Below are 19962 nucleotides of genomic sequence, written 5' to 3'. Positions count from 1 at the left end.
AGATTATAACACAAAAGTTGCCCAGTATTGATATTTTGATAAATATTTAGTATATGGTACTATAAATAAATTAATTAATTAATTAAAAAGGCCCAATGAAGTGCGGTTGTTAGATCAATTAAGAATGAGATTATTTTAGGGCGAGTGCGGGTAATATGTAAATAGCTGTGTAAAGTTGTTTTGAGACAATGGTCATTGTTAAAAGCGCTATACAAATACACATTAACTGAATTTATTAACTGGGGGATGAGGTACAACATGCTTTTACGTTAGTAAAAGTATAAATGCTCTGCATGTTCCCCCCAAAAGGGAATGTACTTCTTTTACATTTTTAGAAAATAAAAATAATAAAATAAAACTTGACTTTTAAAGCACTTCAATGTTCGTCCTGCGAACATTGAAGTGGGTTTTTGATGTAGGTTTTTGATGGAGAGAGGGTTTTCTCTCGCGTGCAGTTAGTCGCAAACTCTCGCGAGATCCGCGTGGGTAGTCTCGCGATAGGTTGTCATTTAATGCAATTTATCTAATCGCTTCAAGATAACGAGAAAGGGCGTTTTTAAAAAAAATAAAAAAAATAAAAACATATATATATATATATATATATATATATATATATATATATATATATATATATATATATATATATATACGTAAAAATAAAAAGGTTATCAAAATAGAAGTTCTCCTATTAAGCACATATAGTTTTGGAGTGATCCCGTTAGTGAGTTGATCGCGAAACATGGACAACCTGCTAAATCTTTCCTGTCTGAAGTAAAATCTCTACTTGATTACTACACTGGTGACCTGCTGAGGTTAGTAAATGAAGGTATCTAGGCTCTGTGCTGGCGCTGTCTGTCTGTCTGTCTGTCTGAAACCCATCGGTGGGAGGGAAAGTGGGCGGGGCCTCTGTCACTTTCTTCGAGCTCTAGTCAGGCTACGGAAGTAGCCGAGGTACAGTACAGGACCGCCACACATTGTTAATGCTCAGAGCGCAGAAATGCATGCTCTCTTCAGCTCGACAATTCTCATCTATGCGCACGGATCTCTCAAGAGTCGTCTGGTCTCGCGTAAAATTTGACCTTTATAAATGACTGAACCTGAGCAAACATGGACCAGTATGAGTTTGATCACATAGATTCACAAGGGCAGTGGCAAAACCTGTATAATGTAAGTTTTTTTTACGAAATTTGAAGATGTGTGCTTCTGTATGTCCTGATCAGTTGAATTCCCCTAAACGGGCTGAAAACCTGGTCTGAAACACAGTAAATCCACATCGAGCTAGCTTTTAGCCTGGGTTTCAGATTCGGCTGAATGTGCGCATGCGTGGGATACCTAGAAACGCCGAAGATCAAACTGTGAATGTTGTGAGCATCTGTGATTTTCTTATTTCTTCACAATTCAGGAGAAAGCTACGATTTTGTGAAAATGTGTGAAATGATGGGACTTGTCAATAAGAGCTTAAACTTGAGCAGACTGCATTACATGAGCAGGCAGTGCTGCAATAACAGGACAAGCACTTCCTGTGAAACGTGTATAGATAGCTGTTTTTCTTAGAACTGTGTACTTGAACTGAACTTTCTCCATCTTGCACACAGCCTCTTTGATTGATGCCAATGAAACAAACACTTTTACCAGTTACATCAATTGATCTCAACAGCAAATCTGTCGCTTTACTGTCTTACTTAAGTAAACATGACATCATCTCAACAATGGCAATCATCAGCATATTTCCATTTATGCAGACTATATATATATATATATATATATATATATATATATATATATATATATATATATATATATATTACTAGACTACAGACTCTAATAATATGGCATGTATATTTGATTGGCAGGAAATTCGTAATCAATCCCAGGAATGTTCCTACAAAGTGGCAAAATTTCCAGAAAACCGGAACAGAAACAGATACAGAGACGTCAGCCCATGTAAGTAACCTAAACTATTTACAAGACATATGGAGTTGGTGTATATTATCCATTCATTAATGTGGCAGATATATGCACATGTATGCTCTTCTATGACACAAGTATGCACCATATACTGTTATGTTTATTGGGAACACCTGCTTATTATTCTAATTATTTAATCTGCTGGGCATGTGGCAGCGGAATTACAATCCTGCATCTATAGATAAAAAGCTTTAGTTATTCATCAAATATCACAATGGGGAAAAATGTTATTTTAATGACTGATCATGGCATAACTGTTGGTAGAGGTTGTCATGCATAGCAGTCAGTTTACAGTGAATGTGCAAAAGAATCGAGTGAGAGGCAGATCTGGGGGTGAAAGCACCTTTTTGAATAAAGAGGTGAGACAGAGTGGTTCAAGCTATCTGTATGTGTGCAGTAACTCAATTACTCTTTACAGTTATATAAGCAGGGGTACAAGTCTTCCTAATAACGTGGCAGATGTTTTTATTTTTCTATTTACATTCATTTAGCAACATCTTTTTTTCCCCTCCATGTCCTTTACAGACGATCACAGCCGAGTGAGATTAGAAAATTTAGAAAATGACTACATAAATGCAAGCTTGATAACCATGGAGGAAGCTCAGAGAAACTACATACTGACTCAGGTATGAAAACGCATTAAATGTGCTGTAGATTTGAACTGTAGATGGAGTGTTCGAGGTTCTTAACAGAATCTTGATTACAGAGATGCTTCTAAGTATTTTCCTTAAAATATTGTCTTTTTTTCAAAAATATACATGTAGTTTAGTTTGTTTAGCTTTACATTTATATTTTCAATGGATGGTAAAAATTTAAATATTTAATAAAATATCTATTAAATAACAAAGGACACAATACATTTAATCATTATATAGATATGTAGAAATAAACAAATCACACCCATGTAGCCATCACATTATTTTTCTTTTTTTTTTTTCTTTTAAGGCTTACCGAGGCTAAACCAGGCATGTAATAATATGTGAATTGACATTGCTTCTCTCATGGAAAAATAATGTTAATAATGTGAGGTTTAATTTACACTCCATTTATAAGAATCCTATGGTGCTGGGATTTGAACTCTCAATCTGCTAGAAGCCCTGATAGAGACGACTAGGGTACTATGCACACACTTTAGCATATTAACACCTAGGAGCAATTTGGAGAATCTAATCTACTTAGATCAGCTAGCCAGCTTACATTGTTTTGTAAACTATGTGGTACACATTTAACTCTTTAATTTTAGAATGGGAATAATTCAAGTTTTTTAGCTTTTATCTTTCAAATTAGTGGTATTATGTTTATATTTTTTTTCTGAAACACAGGGACCATTGATTAATACTCGTGGCCACTTCTGGTTAATGATTTGGGAGCAGCGTTCAAAAGGTGTCATCATGCTCAACAGAGTCATAGAAAAAGGCTCAGTAAGTAAATCCTAAATATAGTTATTTTCTGCTAAAAATGATGTTTAAACATGTAAGTGTTTGACATGGCCAGTATAAGCCTAGGCTAAATCATTATTGTTTTTGCTGTTCATGACAGGAGAAATGTGCTCAGTACTGGCCCTCAGAAGAAGAGAAACCAATGTATTTCAGTGACACAGGGTTTGTGGTGACTTTAGTGTCTGAAGATGTTGAATCTTATTACACAACAAGAGTGCTCAAGCTTCAAAACATCAAAGTATGATGCTCTCACATTGATTGTTGTCATTTAGATTTAATAAACTATTAGATGCGTTTGTTTTTTTCTTCATAAATGAGCTCTATTTCAAATTGAACATCCTTCACCCATGATCACTGGGTTATTCAAGCATGGGTTCTTTACTTGGTTTTTTTGTCCGTCTATAGGTTGAATGTGGAACAGGACCCCCAAAATATTTGCAAACACAAAAACAAATCTTGATTTATGTAGAACGTTTCACATTAATGATTTTAAAGTTACACTATGTATGTCTTGTTGCATTTGTTTAGACAGGAGAGAGAAGAGACATCTACCACTTTCACTTCACCACTTGGCCTGACTTTGGTGTGCCCGAGTCCCCTGCATCTTTCCTCAACTTTTTGTTCAAGGTTCGAGAGTCTGGCTCACTAGAGCCCGAGAATGGGCCGTCTGTGGTCCACTGCAGTGCTGGGATTGGCAGATCAGGAACATTCTCATTGGTTGACACCTGCTTGGTCCTGGTAGTTATTTATACTGCATTTAATTAACTTCCACAATACTGATAATTATTTCAATTGAATCGAACAATTTATATTTGTTTATTTCATTGGTATAAGTTATTGTTTAAAAAGATTGTATTATTAGCTTGAGACAAGCAGCCAAGGTGTTTTAATACAAGGTGTTTTTCATTCTTTAGATAGATAAGAGGAAACATGCTTCTGTAGATATACAGAAAGTCCTGTTGGACATGAGAGAGTATCGCATGGGCCTCATTCAAACCCCAAACCAGCTTCGATTCTCTTACATGGCTGTAATGGAAGGACTCAAGTGTATTTTGGGAGACTCCATTTTGCAGGTATATATATTGGTCATTGTGAGCAATGCCACAAGTGTCCCTTTAATTACAGCACTGAATACGTTTTTTGTTGTTGTTTTTTTTTTTTTGGACAAGTTCTGGTTGACCTGATGGAATACAAATGCATCGATCTTTTTTTTTTCTATACTGCAGCAGCAATGGCAAAACATATCTAAAGAAGACAAAGAGCCACAGACTGATCTGGGTCCAGTGCTGAAGGATACTGCAAGACACACAGATGATGGTCTTATCTCAAAACTAGAAGAAGAAAATGAAAGATTGTTAGGAAAGGAAAATCAGCAAGTATATTTAAAACCAGAGAGGTATGTTCCTTTGGTCATGGGTTACTTACTCATGGATTTACACTCCACTTACATTTGGATTTTGGTTCCATGTTTGGCATGCACATTCATTCACATATACACATGCATTCTTTTTTTTTTTTTTTTATTACATGTTTTAAACAAATTGTAAAAAAAAAAAAAAGTGTTTTAGTGTGCATGTAAAACATCCCCATTTGTGTGATAACGAAACTCAGCACACTATAAAGCCTTCTATTGTTTTAATTAGAAATAAAGAATACATCATTCATGGAAATTGGCCCCTTACAGGAATAAACCGCTTTACCTCATACCTGGAAATCCACTAATGCTATTTGCTTTGATGTTACATTAGATTAAAGCTCTCCTTTTCTCTCTCAGCGGCAGCTTGCGAAAGCGACATCGTGAGGAGCGGATTGCCAGTACAGCAAAAAAGGTCCAGCGTATGAAGCAGAAGATGACTGAAGCAGAGAAGAAGAGAGACAGCTGGCTATACTGGAGGCCCATTGTCCTAAATGTAGGAGCTGGAACAGCTCTAGCACTGGGACTGTTCATGTGCTGGGCTTTTCTGTCCCAGTGAAACTTCAATTATCGTGTTATGTTTTTTTTTTGTTTTTTTTTACACTTAGCCTGATTTGGTTCATTATGAGATAAAGGTCAGTTTTCTTATTTTTCTTTTTTTGCAAACAAAGGCTGCTTATTAGGCCTGATTTCTTAAAATGATTATTTGTACTGCTTTAAATACAAGCTTGGTTCTTGATAATTTCAGTGTTTAGAAACTTAGTCCGTTAGCATTACTACAATATATGCTGGCTTGAGTAAGACATTGTTTTACAGAAATTTGTTTTAGTAAATGACTCTCTTCACTCACCAGTGTGGGACAGTTTTTCTTTTTTTTTTTTCTTTTTTTTTTTTTGTAAATGCTCCTTATGTTCTTACATCTCAGGAGGTATTATTAATAAATTGAATACAAAATGTGCCACCATATTTTGCAGGTGGATCCTGTCCAGTTTTGAATAATGTATATATTAAAGTTTTTTGCTGAAGAAATAAATTTTTTTTTTTTTTTTTTTTTAAGTGTACAAACATCATCAGAGCCATTTAGAGACAAAAGGCATGCAAGTATTAGCAAGTAACACTGAGGCAGCTTTGTTCTAAAGTATATGCAAATTATACAATCTAAAATAAATGTTTAATGCCACTACTTTTAAAAATAAGTTAGTTCCATTTCTTTAGGTTAAATTCCTTGTTGGCCAGAGGTAAATAGTCAGATTGGTGCAACTTGCCAGAAGGAAATAATTTTGTAGGCCATTATTTTTTAATAATTATTTTTTAAGTTTTCCCATAGTATCAAGGGGCAAATGGTAATTATGACAAATGGTTAGATCAAATCAGAATGTTATTACATCCGTTCCTTCGATTAATAATTTCTCTAAATTAAATTCCATAAAAAAAATCATAAATTGTGCTATATCTACATCACTTGACTTAAGGACTTCTACTACACAGAACAGTGGAAAATCCATTTCATTTGCTTAATTATTGAATGATGATCGCTTATTAGTATTAACAGGGTTCGAAGAAAATGATTGTGCAGAATCGACTCTTGGAAGTGACTCATTTAATTCTCATTACTCCCATGACATCAAAACCAAACTCGACTCCTCATGTTCAGGAATCGAGTAGCCGTTGACTCTTTTCATTATGGCGTACGCATAGGCGGGACACGGCGGCTAGCAACGCGGCGTCTTCTACTCGTTTGAAATCGACAAGCGCGCAATTTTCCGCCAGTATTTGATCTGTTAGTGATTATATGTGGGCGTTTACGTTTTTGGTAGCACGTTAACGCTATTAGCATGCAATAATAACTAAAATTATTAGTCTCATATATTTGTGAACGATGATTATAATTCTGAAAAGTGAATCACACATGAGCTAGGTAGTAGGTTTAGCTTTGCGGGTTTGTTTGGATTCTGTAGAAGCGACTGAGGCATGTCTCTACCGCCGGAGAAATCTAATGAACTAAAACAGATCATCCATGATCACCTTATGAAGGTTGGTTTAGGACTGTTATGTTGCTTTCTGTTAGATTAAACCTATTTTAACCACTTTTGCGGTCTACTCTGAATTGTTTTGAGCTTGATCGCCTCAGCTCCGGGGCATTGTGTGTGACATGATGTGGATACGGTGTCCTCAGATGGACATCCAGGGGCAGATCCGGGATGTTTTAGCAGAGGCAGTAAGATGTCAGGGGGATCAGAGGCCACTGTCTGAGGATGATCTGCTCATAGCACTGCAGCGCAGGGGCATCGTGGAGGACGCCATGAAGCAGCTCAGCTTCCCCAGTGCAGTAAGTTATTATTAACAGCTTCAATGTTTGGGTTTCAATTTAAGAGCCCAAAAGCACTGCAGACTGCTTCTGTCTTCCAGTGCACAGATTCCTGACCCTGGTCCTGGAGAACCCTCTGTCTTGCACGTTAGTTTCCCCTTCTCCTCTAACATGGTAAAAAAATGTATAGGACATGGAGTTTACTATGATTAGAGTCCTGGGTTTTATTGTAGTGGTTTTTAAAATCACTTGTTTGGTTGGTTCATTATACTATTAATCGAGTAATTTACCATTAAGCCAATTTCAATTATTTCATCAAAAACTCAAAATCGGGTAAGAATATAACTTGGATCTACTGTATTCTAGTGGAAAGTTAAGTAAGTGACAGAAATAAGGATCTAATAGATAGACAAAAAAGAGCAATAAGTTTATGCAATATTAAAAATATTGTGTGCACAAAATGTTTATGAAAAAATGTCTACTGAGGCAGAATTTGGATTTTATTCAATAGTTAAGAGTCTCTGCTGCCAAAAGGTTTGAGAATCTCTGTTCAATTCCTTACAAATAGATAGATGAATAGTTTAATGGATCAATCAATCGATCAATCGATCGATCGATTATTGTATTAATTATAGGGAAAAAGTGGCGTATTACAGCTACCACCCTGGAATATAAAGAAACCAAACATAGTAGTGGATCTGACCAAGAAAAAGACGACAGCGACTCACTGAAATTAATATTAACAACATTTCTTAGATGCTAATACACAGTACAATGCTGCTTCTCCCTGCAAAAATCTGCTTACAAATGTGGAACAACTGCATGTCTGCAGCAGTGGCATTTGAACACCATCTATATTCCTGGACAAAGCTACATTTTATAAGACAAAATAAAAAGAAATAGGGTTTTGATTGATTCACTATTGATTATTTTTTTTACGACTATTTTTGAATGATTCACTATTCTCATTGTTCCTGATCTAATAAACCTGAATCAGCTTGTAAAGATTTTTTATAATTTTTTTCTCTCAATAAAACCTTTGCAAAAATGTGCAGAACATGTGTTTTCTCTGAACTGCAGGTAGGAACCGCTATTAAAATCTTTGCTCACTCATTAACTGACAGGTTAAATTACATGTATGAATAAGGCAGAAGACTGAACTCGTAAACTTATGGTTTCACCTGATGGGATTCAGAAGAGCAAATTTCTTGAATACCTTCCTGTTTTTCTTTTTGTTCAGGAACTTTTTGACAGGATTTAGTCAGGATATGGTGTTATAAAAACTGCATCTGTGACAATGATCTCAAATTATTTGTATTTAGTTTTTTTTTTTTTTAAATCTAGACAGCAATTTATTACAAAAGAATGGTGCTATGATCGATATATTTTGCAGTTCTACGATTCTTATTTACTTGTTCTTTTCCAATCCGCGTTTTTAAGCATTAATAAAGTAAAGCTGCTGGATGTAAAATTTCTTCTCTCTGGTACAAAAATCCTTTAACAAGCTACTGCTGGAATATTTAGTAATGCATCAAGATCTTCAAGCTTTAGGAGAAACCTGGAACAACTAAAGCATGAATTGCACATTCATATTTGGCAGTAGTTATGGAAGACGCTTTCATTTTTACATTTTTTTAATTTCTTTAGGAACATTTACAAATAGAAGAGGATCTGAACAAGTCTCCAGAATGCAACACTGAGAAGGGCATTACACAGATTAAAACAGGTTAGTCAAGAATGTATATAAAACGAGGAAAAATATTATTCAATCAAAAAAAATAAAAATTAACTTCCATGAATTGTTTTTCATTTTTGCTAGCCAATATCAATCCACTGAGGAGATACTTGTACCTGCAGGTTCTTGGGGGAAAGGCCTTCCTTGAGCACCTGCAGGAGCCAGAGCCTTTACCTGGTCAAGTGTGTTCTACATATACACTCCACCTTCACTTCTGCAACCAACGCTTTCACTCCAAACCTGTGCCCTGTGCCTGTGAACCCAACTTACAAGAGGGCTTTCTTCTAGAAGTACACCGAGCTGGTCCAGGTATATCATAGCACTTTTATTTTTAATACAGAAATAACAGCTCTAGCCTGAAACCTAAAAATAAATGTCAAAATGCATCTGTTTCTTTCCAATGTGGCCTAGGTGATGCCAGTAAGATGGCTGACGCCACCACCATGTTGTCCATTTGTGACCCAGTGCACATGGTGTTGATACGGACGGACACAGCAGGAGACACAACGCTCGTCTCCTCTTATTTCTTTGACTGGCGATCTGTTCTCAGTGCCCCCAATGGAAAGACATCAGTGTCTGTGGAGCTGCTTGGTGTAGGTAAGTAATTGATCTTGGTCAGAGATGTGGTGACACAATGACAGACGCATTCACACCTAAGGAGAATTTTAGCGTAGACTGTCATCCTACTGGCATGTTTTTCTACAGTAGTAGGACAGAGACTCTGCACTGAAAGGAAGCTGAGATAAGTGATTCTGAAGCTGTGAGGCTCCACTGTGCTGCCAGCTTCTCTTTAAGGAAGATAATAAATGAATTAGTAACTTCATTAGTAATATATTATTGGTTTAGGTTTAAGAGCTAATGTAAAAAGTGAATGTGTATCCTGTTTTGATTTCACTGACCATTGATTTGTGTGTGTGTGTGTGTGTGTGTGTGTGTGTGTGTGTGTGTGTTTATTTTTCTACAGGCAGTGAGTGTAAAGTGCCTGCTGGTGTCCTTAATCTCAGGCTGGAACTGTACCCTCCACTTAGTGAAACTCTGAGTCCTGAAGTAATCAGCACACAGGTTAAATAGGATTTTCTTTTTCCTTTTTTTTGCTTTATTCAGTAGTGATCACTGTGCAAATGTAGCTTCTTGTTTGAATTTATATAGCTACTTAGCTATATTTGAATTTATATAGCTACTTTTTAAAGAATTGATATTAATCGAGTGGCTTCCTTGTTTATTGTGTCGTTCTTTGATAAAATAAAAAATGTCATTATTATTAATATAAAATCTAGAATACCGGTGGTGGGTATATCTTTCTGACTGCTTACAGCTTCACTGTGATGCATAATTTTAGTACTCCTAAGAAATACACAAAAGATTTTAATAGGATTATAATTTAATTTATAATATATACCACTATTCAAAGTTATATATGTTTAACCTTCAATCGGTCCTTGGGGTCTATATGACCCCAATCGACTTTTCCTTGATTAAAAAAAAGGGTTCCCTTCATCTGAGTGGAATAATATTTTGTGACTTTTCCTACATAATCTATCTATACACACACAAAAAAACTGGGCTTGATTCGGTTGTTCTGAAGGTATGTAAAAAAAATTTTTACACTTCTGGTCTTCGGGGTCAATATGACCCCACATTGAAATGAATGGGAAATGTGAAAAAAACTCTATTTTTTCTTCATTTGTCAAAAAAAATCTATAAATCCAGCATAAATCAGAAAATTTTCACACAGAAATGAAGGCCTACTACTAGAGCATAAATGTGATGTAGAAAAGACATTCTCACTCACACACACACACAAAGACACACACAAACAAACACACACATGTATGTGTGTACTGCCACAGCATTTTTATAGAACTGGCAAAGGAAATCAGTCACAAATGCAGAACAAAGATATAAAAGGGTAAGACCTAATTCATGCACACAAACACACAGGCACACACAAGCACGCACGCACGCACGCACACATACATACATACATACATATGCACACATGCATTCTCTCACTCTCTCTCTCACACACACACACACACACAGACATATGCACACACACTCTCTCTTGTCCTTTAGGTTTGTCTTAGGTGGCATTTAGGTGGCATTTTTCTGTCAAATTTCTGTGGCATTTTGTAAAAACAGACATTTCAAAATGCATCAAAACTACAAAAATTCTACTATTTTAAAAAATAATTATTTTAAATGTCCTTTCTTATATATATATAAATTCACAAAATATATTTCAAAAGTTGTAACACAAGCAGTTGGCCACATGCAGTAAAATGAATGGCTCTCTATTGCCTCTGCTGGTCAAAACTATTTCTTTCTTAAACTGCAAAGAATTTAGGTTTATCTCTAGCCAGTAGATGGCGTACTTCTACACACAACACCTAGATCAATATCCAGAAACAATTTAAATTAAATTTAGATCATCATTTAAGTGATTTTTTCATAAAAAATTAATATTTCATATGCAAGCTTATGGTGTAGTTGAGGAATTGTGTGGTAAATAGGTACAAAAGTACTTCATATCTCCCAAAACACAGCATTAATGAATAGATGAGAAGTAAACAAAAAAATATATATATTATTTGTATAATTAAAAATGTATATTTTTTGTTTATTTCTCTATCAATTGTTGGGGTCATATAGACCCCAAAGACCAGATTTGTAAACAGGAAACGAAGACCTTATGAGGGTTAAATACAAAACATTAAAAGCATACATATCAACTTAAAAATGATCAGTCATGTAAAAGCTAAGCTTTTCTCACCTGCCAGAGAAAAGGTTAGCCAGTCCATGCAGAGAATAAAAAAATTATAATAAAATAATTTACTAACTGCTGGAGTCCATTCTTTAACACTGACATCTTTTGCAGGTAAAGTAGTGTAGTATTGTAATATTAACAACTTAAACCTAAATAACTGAATTACACTGAATGAATTGCTTAGAAAAATCATTTTGGTAATTTAGAAAGAAAATAAATGCAGTACTCTTTCATTTCAAACGAGTTTAGAGAAATTATTAAATTGAAAGATTCTAATTATGTTTATTACTATCCATACCTTTCAGTGGCATGTAAAGAAGAAATAAACCCATGGTTTATTTTATTATACAGTAAGGAAAATAAGTATTTGAACACACTGCTATTTTGCAAGTTCTCCCACTTAGAAATCATGGAGGGGTCTGAAATTGTCATCGTAGGTGCATGTCCACTGTGAGAGACATAATCTAAAAAAGAAAACCAAAAATCACAATATATGATTTTTAAACTATTTATTTGTATGATACAGCTGCAAATAAGCGTTTGAACACCTGTCTATCAGCTAGAATTCGGACCCTCAAAGACCTGTTAGTCTGCCTTTAAAATGTCCACCTCCACTACATTTATATCCTAAATTAGATGCACCTGTTTGAGGTCGTTAGCTGCATAAAGACACCTGTCCACCCCATACAATCAGTAAGAATCCAACTACTAACATGGCCAAGACCAAAGAGCTGTCCAAAGACACTAGAGACAAAATTGTACACCTCCACAAGGCTGGAAAGGGCTACGGGGAAATTGCCAAGCAGCTTGGTGAAAAAAGGTCCCCTGTTGGAGCAATCATTAGAAAATGGAAGAAGCTAAACATGACTGTCAATCTCCCTCGGACTGGGGCTCCATGCAAGATCTCACCTCGTGGGGTCTCAATGATCCTAAGGAAGGTGAGAAATCAGCCCAGAACTACACGGGAGGAGCTGGTCAATGACTTGAAAAGAGCTGGGACCACCGTTTCCAAGGTTACTGTTGGTAATACACTAAGACGTCATGGTTTGAAATCATGCATGGCACGGAAGGTTCCCCTGCTTAAACCAGCACATGTCCAGGCAAGTCTTAAGTTTGCCAATGACCACTTGGATGATCCAGAGGAGTCATGGGAGAAAGTCATGTGGTCTGATGAGACCAAAATAGAACTTTTGGGTCATAATTCCACTAAACGTGTTTGGAGGAAGAAGAATGATGAGTACCATCTCAAGAACACCATCCCTACTGTGAAGCATGGGGGTGGTAGCATCATTCTTTGGGGGTGTTTTTCTGCACATGGGACAGGGCGACTGCACTGTATTAAGGAGAGGATGACCGGGGCCATGTATTGCGAGATTTTGGGGAACAACCTCCTTCCCTCAGTTAGAGCATTGAAGATGGGTCAAGGCTGGGTCTTCCAACATGACAATGACCCGAAGCCCACAGCCAGGATAATCAAGGAGTGGCTCTGTAAGAAGCAGATCAAGGTTCTGGCGTGGCCTAGCCAGTCTCCAGACCTAAACCCAATAGAGAATCTTTGGAGGGAGCTCAAACTCCGTGTTTCTCAGTGACAGGCCAGAAACCTGACTGATCTAGAGAAGATCTGTGTGGAGGAGTGGGCCAAAATCCCTCCTGCAGTGTGTGCAAACCTGGTGAAAAACTACAGGAAACGTTTGACCTCTGTAATTTCAAACAAAGGCTACTGTACCAAATATTAACGTTGACTTTCTCAGGTGTTCAAATACTTATTTGCAGCTGTATCATACAAATAAATAGTTAAAAAAAAATCATATATTGTGATTTCTGGATTTATTTATTTTTTTAGATTATGTCTCTCACAGTGGACATGCACCTACGATGACACTTTCAGACCCCTCCATGATTTCTAAGTGGGAGAACTTGCAAAATAGCAGGGTGTTCAAATACTTATTTTCCTCACTGTAATTAAATAATCTTGTGCCATTGTATGTTTGTGGTCTTTATTTTATTTAAATTTTTTGTTTTGTTTTTGTTTACAGAGGTCACTGGAGCGCCAGAAATCTGCAGAGAAAGAGCGCTTGTTTCTGGTTTATGCTAAACAGTGGTGGAGGGAGTTCTTAGAAATACGACCTTCTCACCAATCCAAGCTGGTGAAGATCTTTGCTCAAGTAAGTAACTTAGACTGGATATGATAATTACTAGGAGAGTAACGTTACTCGTATTCATACTGAACTTTTTCGGTACAGGACTTTCGCATGTGTCCTGAATGCAATCCTTTTTACGTACGGAACAGTGTTAAAGTCGAAGTTCCCTCGGGAACTTATTAACTGGCGGACCGCAGGTTTGTTGTGTAGTGTCACTGTTTTATTATTATTGAATTTAAACATACACAAACATGTCAGTGGTATATAATAGAACCTAGAGTCAGCGCAGTGTCATTGGGGCTATTCACTGCATACCGGATATGCGATTTGTAATGCTGCGTAAAACTCATATTTGTTTTGTTTTGCTTATGCGCAAAATCGGTGCTGTTTTTACGACAGTCTAGCGATATGGATTCCTTAGCGTTTGCTTCAGGAATTTTCTTAAAGGGATTAGTTGCACATCGAGGGAGTGAATGGAATGATGAATGGAAGGAATTAAGACATTTGTTAAAGTTTTCTGAAATAAATAGAACTGTTAAATAGAACATATCTTCTAAAACTTTTATATTAATATAAAATGTAAAAAAAAAATAAAAACACAAACACTTATACACATCTGACCCAAATAGGGTCTAATAAATGTAAACTATTTAATACAATTTTTCCATTTATTTAATTTGAGATGAGCCTGGAGAGGTGGATGTACGTGCTGGAGAGAAGGGGAATGAAAGTCAGTAGGAGTAAGACAGAGTACATGTGTGTGAATAAAAGAAAGGTGGAGGAGTTCAGGTACCTGGGGTCAACAGTGCAAAGTAATGGAGAGTGTGTTAGAGAAGTGAAGAAAAGAGTGCAGGCAGGGTGGAGTGGGTGGAGAAGAGTGGCAGGAGTGATTTGTGATAGAAGAGTATCTGCAAGAGTGAAAGGGAAAGTTTATAGGACTGTGGTGAGACCTGTGATGTATGGTTCAGAGACAGTGGCATTGAGTAAAAGACAGGAGGTGGAGCTGGAGGTAGCAGAGCTGAAGATGTTTAGGTTTTTGTTGGGAGTGATGAGGATGGACAGGATTAGAAACGAGTTTATTAGAGGGACAGCACAGTAGGACGTTTAAGAGACAAGGTGAGGGAGGTGCGATTGAGATGGTTTGGACATGTGCAGAGGAGGGACATGGGGTATATCAGTAGGAGAATGGAGCTGGTTTTTAATAAAAAATAATAATGTAAACGGTTGATGTTTACAAATGTTAATAATAATAATAAACTGCGTTAAGAAAAAACACAAGCAATTTTGTATTTGCATTTCTTCCCTCTAACCGTACCGAAATGTAACCATACTGTGACTTAAAGACATTGAAGAACGTACCAAACCGTGAATATCTCCTACATGGTTACTGTTTTTTGGGGGGGACTCAGTGTGGCTTGTTTCATGTGTATTTGTAGGATGAGAATGGGGTAAACCGTCCGGTGTGTTCATACGTGCGTGTGTTGCGTGCTGGCCGGCTGTTGGAAAGTCCGCGGCAGGCAGCTCGCTTTGTGAGTCTGCTGGCTCAGGAGAGGGCGCCTGTGCTGGGTGGAGGAACACGGCATGAGCAGTGGTGCAGTATGATGGCGTTCCTCTGTAGGAACAAGGTAACCAAAGATCTTTCTCAATTTACCAATTGTAAGTAGTTTAGCAGAATTATTTATAATGGGTTATATTGTTTTTATATATAATGTGTGTATATATGTGTATGTGTGTATGTATGTATGCATGTATGTATGTATGTGTGTGTGTGTGTGTATAGATAGATAGATAGTGCCTTGCAAAAGTATTGACCCCCACCCCCGGGATTAAACTTGGAATTAAAATTGATTGTAATGGACATAAACAAAATAGTCCAAATTGGTGAAGTGAAATGAAAAAATAACTTGTTTCAAAAAATTCTATAAAATAAATAACCGAAAAGTGGTGCATGCATATGTATTCACCCCCTTTGCTATTAAGCCTCTAAATAAGATCTGGTGCAACCAATTACCTTCAGAAGTCACGTAATTACTTAGATAATGTCCACCTGTGTGCAATCTAAGTGTCACATGATCTCAGTGTATATATATACACCTGTTCTGAAAGGCCCCAGAGTCTGCAACACCACCAAGCAAGCGGCATTATGAAGACCAAGGAGCTCGCCAAACAGGTCAGGGACAAAGTTGTGGAGAAGTGCAGATCAGGGTTGGGTTATAAAAAAATATCCAAAACTTTGAACATCCCACGGAGCACCATTAAAGCCATTATTAAAAAATGGAAAGAAAATGGCACCACAACAAACCTGGCAAGAGAGCGCCACCCACCAAAACTCACGGACCAGGCAAGGAGGGCATTAATCAGAGAGGCAACAAAGAGACCAAAGATAACCCTGAAGGAGCTGCAAAGCTCCACAGCGGAGATTGGAGTATCTGTCCATAGGACCACTTTAAGCCGTACACTCCACAGAGCTGGGCTTTACGGAAGAGTGGCCAGAAAAAAGCCATTGCTTAAGGAAAAAATAAGCAAACACGTTTGGTGTTCGCCAAAAGGCATGTGGGAGACTCCCCAAACATATGGAAGAAGGTACTCTGGTCAGATGAGACTAAAATTGAGCTTTTTGCCCATCAAGGAAAACGCTATGTCTGGCGCAAACCCAACACCTCTCATCACCCCGAGAACACCATCCCCACAGTGAAGCATGGTGGTGGCAGCATCATGCTGTGGGAATGTTTTTCATCAGCAGGGACTGGGAAACTGGTCAAAATTGAAGGAATGATGGATGGCGCTAAATACAGGAAAATTCTTGAGGGAAACCTGTTTTAGTCTTCCAGAGATTTGAGACTGGGACGGAGGTTCACCTTCCAGCAGGACAATGACCCTAAGCATACTGCTAAAGCAACACTCGAGTGGTTTAAGGGGAAACATTTAAATGTCTTGGAATGGCCTAGTCAAAGCCCAGACCTAAATCCAATTGAGAATCTGTGGTATGACTTAAAGATTGCTGTACACCATTGAAACCAATCCAACTTGAAGGAGCTGGATACTTTTGCAAGGCACTGTATATATATGTGTGTGTGTGTGTGTGTGTGTGTGTGTGTATATGTGTGTGTGAGTGAGTGAGTGAGAGAGTGACCGAGAGTGAGACTAGGGATCGGTCTCATTTTGATTCAGGGCTCTGTTTTTGTCATTGATCATTATTTTATAACTGCACACCTAGTGGTGTTTTATTCCATACACAACAGATGGCTGTTATTGTCAATTTAAACATGTACAGCTGGTAGAGGTCACAGTCAAATAAAATAACATTTTCCTAGGACCATGGTACTATACAAAACAATATGGATTAACACACAGTATGCTGTAGGGCCTTGCAATCTGAGATGGCACAAATACTAAACCAGGCAGTGATGTAGCTGCTTAAGATGCTCTTGATAGTTGCTCTGTAGAAGATGGGTAGGTGTGGCTGGACTTTCCTTCTAAGAGGTGACTGTTTTTATATTTTATTCTCTGTTACAAGGGTGACTGTGAGGACCACGCCACACTCCTGTGTAGTCTGCTGCTGGGTTTTGGCCTGGATGCTTATGTGTGTGTGGGCACCAAAGCCAAAAACACCCCTCACACTTGGGTGATGACCTGTGGTACTGATGGCACTGTCACTTTCTGGGAGAGTCAGACAGCTCACAGGTAGCATTTTGCATAACAAATCCTACACAGTTTAGTTATACATGCCCTTACAGTTAAAGCATGAGTTATATGAGCAATTATTTTCCTCTTAGATACCTACATCAGCCAGTAGACCCTGAGGCCCCCCCACTAGTTGCTCAGCCCAAACCAACCTACCCATACCGCACAATTGGTTGTGTTTTCAACCATAAGACTTTCTTGGCAAACTGCCAACCTTCAGACTTGGTGGAGTTGTGCATGTTTGACTTCACGGATGCTTCCCGATGGAAGGCTATGAGTGAAGAAGCTGTTTCTTCAGTTTGTGCCCCCAGTTCCACGTCTTCTCTACCTCCTACTCCTCCTCTCTGTCCTCCCTCCGTGCAAGCCAGCGATGCCAGTAACCATCTAGAACTTGAGCTACGTTACTTGGTTACTGAGCACAGGAAGGTAGTACTTTAAAAAATTTAAATATCTAAAAATGAAGGGAACTTAAGTTAATAAAGTGCTTAACATTGTTTTTGTCTTTTAATTTTTTTTTTCTAGGATATTGGTCTGGCTACAGTATGGGATGATCACCTGTCATACCTGCTCTCCTCTGCTCTGGCAGCCTATGAGCTGGAGCGCTGTACAGGCATGTCCTGTGGAAACGAGGAATTTCAGGATGCTGTTCGGAGAGCTGTTCCAGATGGACATACATTTAAAGGATTTCCTATTCAGTTTTTACATCGTAATGCACGCAGAGCTTTTGCTACCTGCCTCAGGTGCACACACCTTCTAATCTAAGCAGATCTAGAAGCCTACAATATACAAAGCTGGAAGCACAGATTTAATGCTATGTTGCAAAAATAAAATTTTTGGTTCCTTTTAATGGATTGCTTTTGCAGTAATGAGTGTTGCCGTACCAATGAGGGATGTGTAGCTAATATGGCTGTTCTTTATTTCTGAACAGGTCACTATTCTGTGAGGAGGTTGTGTCATGTCGAGGAGATCATGTCCGTCTGGCGGTACGAGTGCGTGTGTTCCCCTACCTCGAATCAGCCTCTGCTGTATGGATCATGTTCGCTTGCAAGTACAGATCAGTGCTGTGACAATACAGTGTGCGCGCCGTTTATAAATTTAGTAATATGCGATTTTATTTTGGCACATTTGGTCAGTCTTCATAAAATTTTATTATTTAATACATTTTAACATTTTTTGTCATTATTTAGCTATATTAATATCCAAGACATAAATATTGTTTGTTAGGCCTTTTTTAAATGTGTGTTTAAAGATTTTTATTAAAATGTGAGTTTTCCTATTGACTACATCCTGTGTTGGAGTGTAGTGTTATTGTACAGTAGGATTTTTGTACAGTTTACTCTTAAAATATATATTTAATTGATGTTTCTGGCCCTCAATCTAAATACAAAAACTCATAAGGACAGTCGTGTTTTCAGAATTTTCAAAAATCTAAATCTGAAATACAGTAATCCCCCGCATTACCGCGATTATCTCACTCCCATGGTTTATCGCGGAATTGCATTTGCCACATAACTAATTTGTTTAGCTGATTTTCCCGGTCTCTCGCGGATAGCACGATAGACCAAAAAATTAAAGGGAGTTGTTTTTATGTTGAAATAATAAATAAAAATATAATTATAAAAAGAAGTAAAATGTAAATACAGTACAGTACTGTATACATAAAATAGCATTTTTGGGGTGGCATCCGTTTATTGCGTTTTTTTTTTCCATTTTTCGACGGCGGTTTTGGAGTGTAACCACCGCGATAAACGGGGATTACTGTATCTGTAAGGTCCCACATTTCTCCGTTCACACATCATGAAACAAATCAAACCAAGACCCTTGCTTTAAATGAATGTCATTTTAAATTTGATTCAATCTTGAGACACTTTTTTTATTTTTTTTTATTCATTATTTGCCATACTCCATCATCATATGGCAAAATGTTTTGAGAAGTATGAGATATTTTGTGACAAGTAAACTAGATTGTTAATATGTCGAAGATTTGATATAAGTCAGAATTGTGATGTCACCATTTCTTCAACCTCATGATGTTCTAAGCTTTCTTTTTGTAAAACACAATATATGATTTTAAAGTCAATATTTGTCCATATAATGAAAGTCATTGGTGACTAAATTGTTACTTCTGGTTTAAATATAAAACATTTTTTAAGATACCTTCTGTATGTGTGCATTTGTATGTGCGGGGAGTATTAAATATATACTTTCAAATATCATATTTTCTAAATCAAAGAAAGTCATATTTGCTAAGTATAATAATGTTTCCAAATCCTAAAGATTTCTGAAGTTACTGAGCAACTCAATAACTACGGTTAAGGAAATTATACAAGTGCTGTAGTTTTCTTGCATGATATTTGAATTCATCCTCTTTTTCTTCTTTCTGCTGCTCCCATTAGGGGTCGCCGCAGCGGATCATCCGTCTTCATACCCCCCCGCCCTCTACATCTGCCTCTTTCAAACCAACTACCTGCATGTCTTCCCTCACCACATCCATAAACCCTATAAA

The 19962-nt window shown here is 37.3% G+C and overlaps 2 protein-coding genes across 6 annotated transcripts; both read left to right on the top strand.

The window, feature by feature from the left end:
* Positions 1-894: 894 nt before the first annotated feature.
* Positions 895-5854, top strand: ptpn2a (protein tyrosine phosphatase non-receptor type 2a). 5 transcript variants are annotated; one of them, XM_083551913.1, is made up of 9 exons: positions 895-1167; positions 1854-1944; positions 2494-2594; positions 3291-3389; positions 3508-3645; positions 3936-4145; positions 4322-4480; positions 4634-4761; positions 5182-5854. In XM_083551913.1, the coding sequence occupies exons 1-9, from the start codon at positions 1108-1110 to the stop codon at positions 5378-5380; spliced, it is 1185 nt and encodes a 394-aa protein (XP_083408039.1). In that variant the 5' UTR covers positions 895-1107; the 3' UTR covers positions 5381-5854. The 5 variants fall into 5 exon arrangements, with proteins under 5 accessions (XP_083408039.1, XP_083408040.1, XP_083408038.1 ...); XM_083551914.1 differs by having other exon boundaries at positions 912-1167; positions 4637-4761; XM_083551912.1 differs by having other exon boundaries at positions 912-1167; positions 4637-4803.
* A 576-nt stretch (positions 5855-6430) lies between these two features.
* cep76 (centrosomal protein 76) lies at positions 6431-19669 on the top strand. Its single transcript, XM_083551261.1, has 12 exons — positions 6431-6855; positions 6998-7150; positions 8777-8855; positions 8949-9173; positions 9276-9461; positions 9829-9926; positions 13668-13796; positions 15209-15397; positions 17290-17456; positions 17549-17882; positions 17979-18196; positions 18385-19669. Exons 1-12 carry the CDS (start codon positions 6793-6795, stop codon positions 18521-18523), a joined length of 1980 nt encoding a protein of 659 aa, XP_083407387.1. The 5' UTR covers positions 6431-6792; the 3' UTR covers positions 18524-19669.
* The last annotated feature ends 293 nt before the right edge of the window (positions 19670-19962 follow it).

The sequence above is a fragment of the Silurus aristotelis genome, assembly GCF_946808225.1.
Source record: "Silurus aristotelis genome assembly, chromosome: 1".
Taxonomy (NCBI): Eukaryota; Metazoa; Chordata; class Actinopteri; order Siluriformes; family Siluridae; genus Silurus; species Silurus aristotelis.
The sequence above is the reverse complement of the archived record's forward strand: the minus strand, read 5'-3'. Positions and strand labels throughout refer to the sequence as shown.

Coding starts and splice junctions, on each gene's coding strand:
- cep76 (XM_083551261.1), top strand. CDS start 6,793: ATGTCTCTACCGCCGGAGAAATCTAATGAACTAAAACAGATCATCCAT. Junction 15,398..17,289: donor CGTTCCTCTGTAGGAACAAG/GTAACCAAAGAT, acceptor CTCTGTTACAAG/GGTGACTGTGAGGACCACGC. Junction 17,457..17,548: donor GAGAGTCAGACAGCTCACAG/GTAGCATTTTGC, acceptor TTTTCCTCTTAG/ATACCTACATCAGCCAGTAG.
- ptpn2a (XM_083551911.1), top strand. CDS start 1,108: ATGGACCAGTATGAGTTTGATCACATAGATTCACAAGGGCAGTGGCAA. Junction 1,168..1,853: donor AGTGGCAAAACCTGTATAAT/GTAAGTTTTTTT, acceptor TTTGATTGGCAG/GAAATTCGTAATCAATCCCA. Junction 4,804..5,181: donor GTATATTTAAAACCAGAGAG/GTATGTTCCTTT, acceptor TTTCTCTCTCAG/CGGCAGCTTGCGAAAGCGAC.